We start from the raw sequence: 11888 nt of genomic DNA on the forward strand, positions 1-11888 counted from the left end.
CTTGATGTGATAGCTGATAATATACTGTCATTTATATAAGTCATCAAATACGTATTAATCTGATTAGGTATGTAATATAATTCATATCTAAATAGTACTTCATAAAAGCACATTATCGTCAATAAATTTTGATAATATAATCTTTGATCTTTTTTTCGGGTAAGACAAAAACCCCATTAAATTTTAATATTTCTGATAATTCCGAAAACAGCTGTAAAAATATTTTAATTTACTTTTTTATAACTTAAACGAAACGGGCATAATTCCCGATGATTGGTTGAAATCGACATTCATCACTCTACCAAAAAAGGCAAATGCAAAGGAGTGCAGCGAGTTTAGAACAATGAGTTTGATGAGCCACATGTTAAAAGTTTTATTAAAAATCATCCATAATAGTATTTTTCGAAAATGCGAAGAAGACATAGATGACACACAATTTGGCTTCAGAAGTTGTTTGAGCACTCGCAAAGCACTTTTCAGCTTAAATATTCTAGTGCAAAGATGCCTATATGTTAATGTTGATGTTTATACGTGTTTCATCGATTACGAGAAAGCATACGATACCGTTAAGCATCCTAAACTTCTCGAACTCGTACAGGGGAAAGGCATCGATGCAAGAGACATTCAACTGATAGCTTACTTATATTGGAAACAAACAGCAAATATAAAGGTCGAAAACGAAATCAATGGAGAGGTAAAAATTTGTCGCGGTGTACGACAGGGATGTATATCGTCATCTCTACTATTAACCTGTACTCAGAAGCTATTTTCATAGACGCCTTACAAGGTGAATCGGTGGGTATTTTGGTTAATGGGAAATATATTAACAATATACGATATGCCAATGACACTGTGCTGATTGCTGATAGCTTAAAGAGTTTACAACAACTGGTAGAAAGGGTTATTAATGAGGTCAATAATTCTTATGGCTTAAAATGAACCTTAAGAAAACAAAACTATTACTAGTATCAAAAATAGCGACACCAAACACCAACACAAATTTTGTCATTAACAGTAAACCAATCGAACGTGTGACCCATTATAAATATTTAGGTACCAGTCTCAGGAAATAAAAACTAGAATTGAGATTGCAAGGAGTGCCTTTCTCAAAATGAGACGCCTCCTTAGCTATGGAGATCTTAACCTAGGTCTGAGACTACGTATGGTACGTTGTTATGTTCTCTCAATTCTTTTCTATGGTATGAAAGTATGGACGCTAAACCAAGAGATGTCGCGAAGACCTTAAGCTTTCGAGATGTGGCTGTATAGACGCATCCTTAAACTTCCTTGTACTGACCGGGTGACAAATGTTGAAGTTCTCAATCGAATTAAGAAGGACCGAAAAGTTCTACGTAGTATCAAAATCAGGAAACTACAGTACCTCGGCCACATTATGAGAGGACAAAAATACAGTATTTTCCAACTTGTCATTCAAGGAAAGATCAAAGGTAAGCGTAGCAGAGGACGGCGCTACATTTTGTGGCTTAAGAACCTCCGTGATTGATACGAGTGCATCTCCACTAAACTGTTCCGGGTAGCAGACGACAAATATAAGATCGCCTTGATGTGGCCAATCTCCGCTAGGGGATGGCACAATAAGAAGAAGATAACTTATTAGTTCCAATCAGGCTTCGTAGTAAGGTTGAATGTCTTAAAATAGCATATGTACTTAAGTTAGTAGTCAGACAATTTTTCATCTGAATGTGAACGGATATAATATTGCCATTCATGGCTTAATCTGTCTGACTCCCATAAATGCTTTCATAATAAATTTATATTCTATACAGTGTAGTAATATTAAGAGAACAATATTTAGATTCATTCCATCATAATATTTAAATCCACCACTATGTGAGTAAGATACAAAGCTGGCTGCAAGGTCTAGCAAGACAGCTGGCTCTTTAAATTTTTTATGATTATGGTAAATAGTAATTATACATGATAATAAACGAGATAAAAAATATATAGTGTGTAGATAAGACATGAAAATATTTATTTTTATCAAAACAGCGGAAAATATCAACGAAAAATCATTCAATCAATTTACCGTAATCAGCACTACGATTTAACATGGGCTTAGTTTGTAAAAAGTTATACTATCTTTTTTGTATGGCGGAATCCTTGAAGTATTTTGTAAAATTTCACGGAACCCATACCAAAAAATACAATGAAAATTTTACATCTTTCTATGTTTAATTACAATTCATATGTAACAAAAATTAAGTAACATAATATTATACACAGCGCTGCCGGAAAAAAATTGGTCACTAACACGGAATCTACTCCAAAAAAATATATTAGTAGAATTCCTTACTTGATTTTGTGATCTGCTAAAATGTGTCGCCGCGAACCTTTTATTATATAATAATATGTACTTTACGTCATATTTTTTACCACTACAGCAGGCCTAGAATGACAGTAGTGTGTTTAGTAATAGAAGTGAAAAAATCGCAAACACCTAGGATTTGAGAAAATCACAGAAATATGTTGTGTCCTCACTGGGTCGAACACGGAGCTCCCATATGAAAGGCCAGCGCCTTCATCGGGGGTAATACGAAGATGCCGATGTAGCCCCGATGTTATTAATATCGGTTGTGGAAGGTTGCGTCAATTGTGCATGATATGGTACTTCAGGTAGTAAGGAATGATACACAGTGAATGCATTTCTTGGTTTTGTATTGGAGATAATAAGTTTGGATACATACGGCACTTATACATGACTATTAGGTACATTAGTTTTTTATGTTGAGTTGATATGTTTACATTGGAATTTAGAATTTGATTTTAAGTTGAACGTTATGCGGAGTTGCGCGCACAATTTGACTACACCGTTGTTCGGCCGAAATGCAACTGATTTATTGACTGTCATTTCCTGTTCGTATCATTGTCTATGCTATATAAATAAGCATATACAATAATGCGTCAATTGTAGGGTTGAGTAAACCTCTACACCTTGCGCACTGCTGCAACAAGAGAGCGTTTGTATTAATTATTACGTAGTTAATTATCAATTTTGTGAAAATAAATATTAATTCCAGTTATTGCCTGCATTTTCGATACTTGATATATATTAACATACCCTTCTACCTTAATCAAAATTAATGGGATCAACAATAAGAGTTATAAGCACGTTAATGCTTCGCTGTTGTACTTGTAACCTGTAACGTTAACATGAAATTTTTAAAAGCGTTGACAGAAAATGACAACTGATGTCGTTTATATTCCTTGATTCCTTGTTTCTATAAAAATGTCCTTCCATATAAAGTTCTTGCCACCAATAATAATTATGGCACAATATCTAACCTACACTTTGAAACCACTGTAGTGTTTTAGACTAGATCACGTTAAACCTTTTCAAAAAGTTTTCCAGTTGTACGTTTTTTTTGCAAGATTTTACGAATTATCGCGGAGCCCCTGGCACATTTCACGGAGCTCCAGGGATGCACAGAACCTCGATTGGGAATCAGTATACTAAATTATAAACCACAAGGCTGAAATAAAAGAGTTAATGTAAGTTAAGTGTAAATAACAACAAAAACACAAGCTTGTTAAATGGTCCAAAACACATTTACACGTTTATTACTATTACGTCAAAAAGGTAAATACATACCTGATTAAAGAGTGGGTACAGACTATATTAAATTATGTTAATAATATGGTGTTTATTGTAGGTAATGGGAACCGAAATACCTAACGGGTAAGGAGAAGCAGGCAACCGATCTCGAGTAAAGAAGAATACGGGATAAATTTAAACACGTGTCAAAAATACGTCGTACGTAGAATACTGATAACTGGTTCGGTTTATGCAGTGACGCTCATTTAATATTGGTGTATTACACACTCTATTGCATGTTTATAATGCGTGGTTCATTTTCGTCGGACACTTCCTGCGTCAAAATTTACTGTATTGGTATATATAGACTATTGGAATTATATGTATTATCTGTTATCTGGTAGTTACATTACTAAAACAAATAATGGAAATCCTAATGGGAGATTTACATGGGAAAAGATAGTTTATTGAAACAAAAGAAACACTAACATGTTAAATAATAAAAATGCATTTATTACTAATAAACATATCAAAAAAGTTGAATACTAGTTGTAAAGTACACATATTAAATCTATGATAATATTGTTTCAGTTGTAGGTACATTATATGAAGCAAATCATGGAAATCATAATGGAAGATCTACATGTTGCTGTCAATCCAGTTTCTGAAGGCCGGTACTCTCGTCCAGACTCCTGGGTATTTTGCCTGGCCACATCCTATACCGAATGAGGTGACTCCAATGAGGACTTCGTCAACTGTGAGTGGGCCACCAGAGTCTCCTCCGCAGGAATCTTGACCTCCGATTCCCAGACGACCGGCGCAGATCATGTTACTGGTGATGGAGGTGCTAGGGACGTATGCGTTGATATACAGCTGTTGGTTGACAATCGGGATTGTGACCTTGTACAAGTCTATAGTCGAGCTGCCTCCTTCCTGTTGAGATTAATAATAAAAATCCTTTATAATCTCCAGAAAATACACACGTTAAGCTATTTATGAATTATCTTTCAATATTATTACTATCGCCCGAAGGTACTTGATGGAATTTGAATTATGTTACTCCCTACATCATTTATCGTTTGTCAATTTATGGCTACGGCCGTATGTTGTAGCTTAATCACTGGAAAATGCCAATAGAAATGGCGTACTTCAAAAAAATACTACCTTATTCTTAGGTCAATAATTATTATACAACAATCATTATTCGTAAGATGTTTATCACATATGAATGGTCAAAGACATAGCTTATAAACAGTATCTTTAGAATTGTCTTCAAATGTGTTGATCATGCCAACTTTTTGAATAATAAAACACCTAATTTTTCTCAAATTTGGGATCACAGAGATTTTAAAATATAATTCTTTATCGTAAATATTTCACTATATAATGTTAACATTAATTTTTCTAATAGTTTTATAAATGCATTTAAAAATTAATAAAACCAAAAAATTTTAACACCACTGCACATGAATGTAGTGAAATATGACTATATTCTAAAACATTAGATCGAGAGATTTAAAAGAATACTGTTTTATTTAATAAAAATACTTTATGCAGCCATCAAATGTTTAAAATAAATATAAAGGACAATAAGGCTTCAAAATTATATAAATAGATTATCTACAACGTTTAAGGAATGTTCAGGCTGATGCTTTGAAAATACCATAAAATCTCCATTTTTACCTTCGTTGGGCATGTGGGCGGTTAAGGCATTTTTATATTATTGTCGTCAATATATGAATGCTAACTTTTTAAAGATATTTTAAAACAAGACTATTTAAACTTTAGGTATTACAACCTAACACTCAAATTGCTGCAATCTTCGTAAAAACCAAGCTTATTCGAGACTTGAAACATTTGACATGAGGTTTCTTCGCTCTACTACTACAGAAAAGATGTTGATGACATTGAAAAGGACGTCAAGACTGTTTGTTACCAATTTCACTTCCTATTCATTTAACTGAATGCCAATATCGTTGCCAACTTAAAAACTAATAATTACAAGATAAAAAGAACTTGTTACATACCACGTTTCTAAATTTTCTGTTCAATCATATAAACTTGACATTTCTATGTATTAATAAATATTTTTTTTTGTGTACTTGATAGAAATACTGAATAATTATAGAATACTGAAATCTCATTTTGACATTTCATATTAATTTCCATAGTAACGCACGTATATATTAATATTTTAGTTGCTAGAACCCCCTTAGCAACCAATAATAGTGTTTTAATTTTTACGAATTTTTTCCCAAATAACTTTCAATACAGAACAGAATTAACTGAAAATGAATTCAATTCTGCTTAAAGATGGCTAAAAGTATTAAAAGAATGCATTGTCGTCGTTTTCTGATATATGTGTAGCTAGATTTAAAAATCAGCCAAGTCCATAATATATGAATAGGAAAAAAACAGCTTTTTGTTTTCTCAAATACACAGTCATAGGATGAAAGTTTATATTATTTCGAGTATAGAATACATATTTAAAATTAATAAATTCCACATTTTGATAATGCAGAAATGTTAGAAAGCAGTAGTTTTTCAGCGATTCACAAAAAAGTCAAAAATACCTTAGGTGGACTTGGCTGATTTTGAAATGTAGCGACACATATTCTAAAAGTTTCAAATGTCTAGCTAGTCGGGAAGTTAAAAATCTTCAATCGTCCAATACAAATCTTGGACAAACAACAAAAAATTTATACTGGACAAACAAGAATACGAGCTAATAAAAACGTGGTAAAAGGCACCAAACTTACTGAGAGATATCCCCAACCAGTGACAAATGCTGCAGATCCATCTGGTACGGTAGTTCCTTGATTGGGAAGGGTGGCGATAACTACACCAGGTCCTAAATTCAAAGCAGTTTCTAAGAACATCAAACATATATCACAATCATTACTGAAAATCGTGTAATTTTCATGTTGGAAGATTCTTTTTGCCTGAACCACTTGGCCGCCAGAGTTGTGATTGGTAGATCCTGCACGAACTTTCCATTGTGCAGGGATGGTTCTGAAAGACCACAGAATAGATTATTACTAATAATATATAATTTTAGGATTATATACATATAACAGGATGTAGGCAACTGGAACGCCTTTCGGAAAGCAATGGAGTACAGCATGGCGGGAATTAGGCTGTAGCATCGTCCACCAAAAAGAAAAAAAATATTTTATTTTGACATTTGAACATTTTAAAATGTTGTGTGTATTCAACAAGAATTTCGATAATAAACTTGACCAACGCTGGGCGTCGGTTATAATTTCAAGTATGTACTTACATTTATCTTAAGTGATTACAAAGCCGATCACCTTCGAATGGCAGAATTTGAAACAAGTAGGTACCTCAGGTAATATGTATTTTATAGAAATAATTTACATCAATCATAGACGGATCGATAGCTAAAGGCTAGAGCACTCTAAAAGTTATTTTTGTGAGTTAGAGTCCCAATCTATATGTTTCTGAGGTCCTTGTATATATTGGTAAAATTTATTTGAATAATGAATATTAAAATTATCCTCAGTAATTATGAGAACATCATGAAATATATCAAGGGAAGATTTTTAAATCATTACCTACTCCTTTCTTGATGTTTATCCGAAAGATGCTGTGGATTTTGAAAACGCGCCAGAATCTTGAAAACACTTCATACTTGAGGTAGAATGTATGTAATAGATACATTCGACTATGTCATGTTTCTGATATTTTTCAAAGTTACGTACATACATAATTGTTTAGTTTTTTAATGTTGGTCAAATTGATATAACAATAATAAATATTCTAATTTTTGAGGCTACTGTTGTATGAATTAATGTAATGTAATAATATATAAGTTTTGTTTCAGTCCATATAGCAGTGGAACATGTTCTGTCTTTTTATCAAATCCGCTTCAGTAATAATTCTGAGGAAGACCATGTACCATCATCATGGCTCCCACAAAGGTGGAGGCTGTCAGGGCTCTATCCTAGGAGCCCGGGCTTAGGAGGGGCCCGGTGTGGCGGATCGATCAGATAAGTGAGATAAACGCACATTAAAAATTTACTCTAATAGTAAAAAAAAAGTCACCTGCGGCACTATTTCACTTCAGCAATACTAACATTCTAAATTATGTGGTAGTACGATACAATTTTTGATTATTATTTGTCGATACTCGACAACTCCATCATTCAATTACTTGGATATTTTCAAAAATACAAAAAATCGCTAAAATTACACTTAATACAAATAATTTTACCTCGAACACCATTTGTAAAAGGTTTGTTTCAGGTAACATTGCCTTTTAGCGATAAGTAGAGGGGCCTCCCAAAGATTCCACCTTGGGGGCCCGTTTCAGGATGTGGGTGCCATAACCATCATACTAATTCGGTTTATGTTACGAAAAAAATTAAATCATCTAATAATTAATACTTAAAAACATTTAAACATCGTATTGTATTAAAAATCTGAATTAAAAATTACTGAAGCCTTATGGATACGCTTTAAAAAATATTGACTAATAATATTGTAAAAGAAAATCACAGAAAATAATTAGACACACTGTCGTAAAAAAAACCATTCCGTAGGTATATTATATTGATCCTCCACGTTTCTACGTGTATGGAGGACCCCTTAAGAGTAAATTACGAGCGAAGCTATGGATGCCACATTCATGTTTCTTATAGTCCGCTAAGCCAAATATCCGTCTATCGCCGCTCGATGATAAAATGCTCTGTATTTATTAACTAAAAATGTAAAAAAATACTAGATGATTGAGATAAAGGTTGGTCACGTAGGATTAATAATTATAGTCGTTTTTGAATATTTCAAAAACCATACCTAATATTGTTCCCTTTGAGCCCAATTCTCCGAATTCATGTAACACGGCTTCCTGGCGGAAATTCTAGCCATAAAAAACCCACGGCGGGTAAAGGACGAAGGTGCCCGCCGCAGGCGAGAGTGATAGAGAGGGGTTAGGTTGAGGGGTGGATTAAGAGGGACAGCAATACGGCTGAAACGGGGAGATAACCAGTGGTGATGACGACCAGGTCAGTAAGCGGAAGCCTGCGATACGCGACGGACTTCGTGTCCCGCTTAGAGTCGACTTTGTGAAAAATATAATTTGTGCTGTTTACCTACTTTCTTTTAAAACGATTTCTGTATCGACAGGAATCTATCCGGTTAGTCAACACGTGTTTACTACGTACCGACTTCTTGTAGCGGTTAAGTGACGCGAATTGCGATTTGATAGGCGACACAAGGCGCCCGGAGGTGTCTAGATAATTTAAAAATCGAGAAATTAACTTAGATAACTCTTCTATAAATAATAGTGTAGCCGTGCGATCACTGTGAAAAAAAATATAAATGAATCGACTCGTAAAAATTTAATTATTATTTAGCAATCTTTGACCAACCTTTAATCTCAAATGTGCCTGTAACTCTATAAACTGTGTAAACTTAATAATTGTATCCTGTGTGTTGTGTATGTACCTTTTTTTGTGAACTATAATCAATAATAGAAACCGTTGACCTTTGCGTCGATTAATTGGTGCGTTCATCACTTTTATCATCCCGGCATCCTATATTTACCCAACTGTCAAGTCCTGACCTTACACTGAACGTGCTCTACCCAAACACAAAACCCAGCTTCTATTGACCGCCCTAAACAATTTACATCACTGAGCTAGTCGAAGGGTGGAAGCTGGTCGTGTGACTCCCACGTATCGACCAACGGCATGCTACCAGGGCGTCATTGACGCCCGGTCGACCGGAGAGTTGAGCGCGGAGGTCGGATCGGGCTGTGCGGCCCCGACTCCCCTCCCTACCCGGACTTCCGGGGTGTCAATATAATATTAACCCTGGCTTGTTAAAATTATTTTATACTAAAATAATCAATGCTTTTTTACCCATCAGTGCAATGGGCAGCTGTGAGAATAACGGTGAGGCTGATTATGGATCCTCCGCAATCCTGGATGAAATAACTTTCGTCATTCACTTTCTTTTCTTTTAGCAGGGCTACTTGGTAAGGAGCCTCCGTGATATTAGCAGGATCTCCACCAACAATCCTCCCATCGAGCATGGGGACGCGGGGAAAGACAGCGCCTAAAAAATATGGTCATGTTTTCTAATGTTTGTATTTTGGCATCGAGGATAAATGAATATTTTACTTTGTTTTTGTATTGTCTGCAGTGATGAAAATGGACCAGAACGCAGCGGAGCATCGTTACTCAAAATTATTGCTTCAAATTAATTTGAAACTCTGAGCTAGAGATACGCCATGTAGCAAAAAATCTAACACATTTATTTTTATAAAATATACATAAAATTTGATAACTTTGTTTATTTTTGGAAAATTATTGAGCGTTCCGGTTTGTAAAAATTTTAAATCTCGAGCGTTGTTTGTCTGGATTCAATACGCAACTATTTGCTACTAGCAATAATTATTGATCAAATTTTCTGTGGTCATTACTCAATAACGAAATAATAAAGTTAAAAACTTCAAATACTTACCTACATGACACTATTTTTATTCTCGTGTATGTCAAATCAGGCTTATAAAAAATACATTGTGTTCACTTTATCGATATCTTTAAATTCATTGTTAAATGCAAACCCTATTAAAATATTCAAAGAGATAATAAATTATCTAATAATAACTTACAATTAGCGAAGACCAGAAAACAAGCAATCACTGTAAGATGGAACTTTTTGATTTAATGACAACTGTTACATTGATTTCGATTATATTTCGGATTAATCTAATAATTATTAGATAATAACACTATTGCTCAAATCATTTTTTATCAATAATTTTTGATAATAGAATTAATTATCTTTAGTCTTTTTCTCGAGGAAGACAAGAAAAAATTAAAATAATACGGCATCTAAGTAATTTTAATATGTTTGATAATTACGTAAACAGTTAGATATTTTTAGTTAATTAATTGTCTTGTAAGTCATTAGATCTAATCAAGCTTTAATAGTGGAATGAAAGTTTTGACCTAGTGTTTGTGAGTTAAAAATGTCCAACATATTTTCATCTGAAACTTAATGAATAATAATTGCTTTCGCAATGGGTGGACATGCTCAGCGTAGGTCAAAATGGAGCTTTTGTTCTATTTTCAAAGCATGATCCTGGACATACCTTAAACGTTGTAGATAATGTGTTTATATAATTTTGAAGTCTTATTATCCTTTATATTTATTTTAAACATTTGATGACCGCATAAAGTATTTTATCACGTAAAATAGTAATAGTAACTTTTAAACCTCTCGCTCTAATGTTTTAGAATATAGTCATATTTCAGTACATAAATGTGCAGTGGTTAATTTATATTGACATTATTATAGTGAAATATTTACGATAAAAAATTATATTGATAATCTCTGTGATCCCAAATTTGACTAGAATTGGGCATTTTTTTATTCAAAAAATGGGCAAGATTAACACATTTGAAGATAATTATAAAGATACTAATTATAAGCTATATCTTTGACCATTCAAGTGTGATAAACATCCTACGAATAATGATTGCTTTATAATAATTATTGACCTAAGAATAAGGAAGTGTTTTTTTGAAATACGCCATTCCTTTAAGCATTCCCCAGTGGTTATGGTCATGGCGGTCGGAGATGGGGAAACTCAAAGCATTGTATTAATTAATAAATATGTATCTGAAAACATTAAAAAGAAAAATATTTTTTATTTTAAGTCAAAGATAAACTTATTATTGTAAAAAAAGGTAATAAAATGTGAATTTGTCAAAGGACCCCACCTTATTATTACAATTATATTTTATAGTCATATTTATTATTAAAATTTAGTTTATTAAGTCTTCTATGTTTTATCGTAGAGATTTTTGACTAATTCGTAGTTTTAATATTTATTTTTAAAAACATCGATTTTTATAAAAATATTAAATGTGGATACCTAGCTTGAAATCTTTTTTATTTATATCAAATCAATAATAATTTACCAAACCGTTTTTTAAGTAATTAAATCTAACTCTGCACAGAGAAGTAAAAATTTCAAGCCTTTGATTTTTTCTTTTTTACTGCAAATACACAAAAATATTTAGATCAGGAAATCATACAATAATTACGTTGGTCATAACATCAAGGTAATAAATAATACTCTGAAATGTACTGTAAGTACGCATGATGGCCAAGCAGCTTACGAGAAGGCGTACAATATAGTGAGTCCCAGGTTCGTATCCTGGGTCTGGCAAATGCACCTATTGTTATTTAATGTGTGTTTGGGGTCAGAGTATGGAACTAATAGGTTGAGCAAATGCATCCATTTTTCGTGACAAAAAAACTACCTATTTATGGAGTTTAAATTGTGAATATTTGCTATTTT

At 33.2% G+C, this 11888-nt stretch overlaps 1 protein-coding gene across 1 annotated transcript; it reads right to left on the bottom strand.

Moving 5' to 3' along the window:
• Window positions 1–4192: 4192 nt before the first annotated feature.
• On the bottom strand, window positions 4193–11688 carry LOC147078925 (trypsin-1-like). The gene is made up of 4 exons (XM_085955553.1): window positions 11676–11688; window positions 9436–9631; window positions 6313–6565; window positions 4193–4486 (listed from the first exon to the last, which is right to left on the bottom strand). Exons 1-4 carry the CDS (start codon window positions 11686–11688, stop codon window positions 4193–4195), a joined length of 756 nt encoding a protein of 251 aa, XP_085811679.1.
• Window positions 11689–11888: the final 200 nt, after the last annotated feature.

This window comes from Rhyacophila brunnea, unplaced genomic scaffold (assembly GCF_057557595.1).
Source record: "Rhyacophila brunnea isolate RB1 unplaced genomic scaffold, BYU_Rbru_1.0 scaffold_10, whole genome shotgun sequence".
Classification (NCBI taxonomy): Eukaryota; Metazoa; Arthropoda; class Insecta; order Trichoptera; family Rhyacophilidae; genus Rhyacophila; species Rhyacophila brunnea.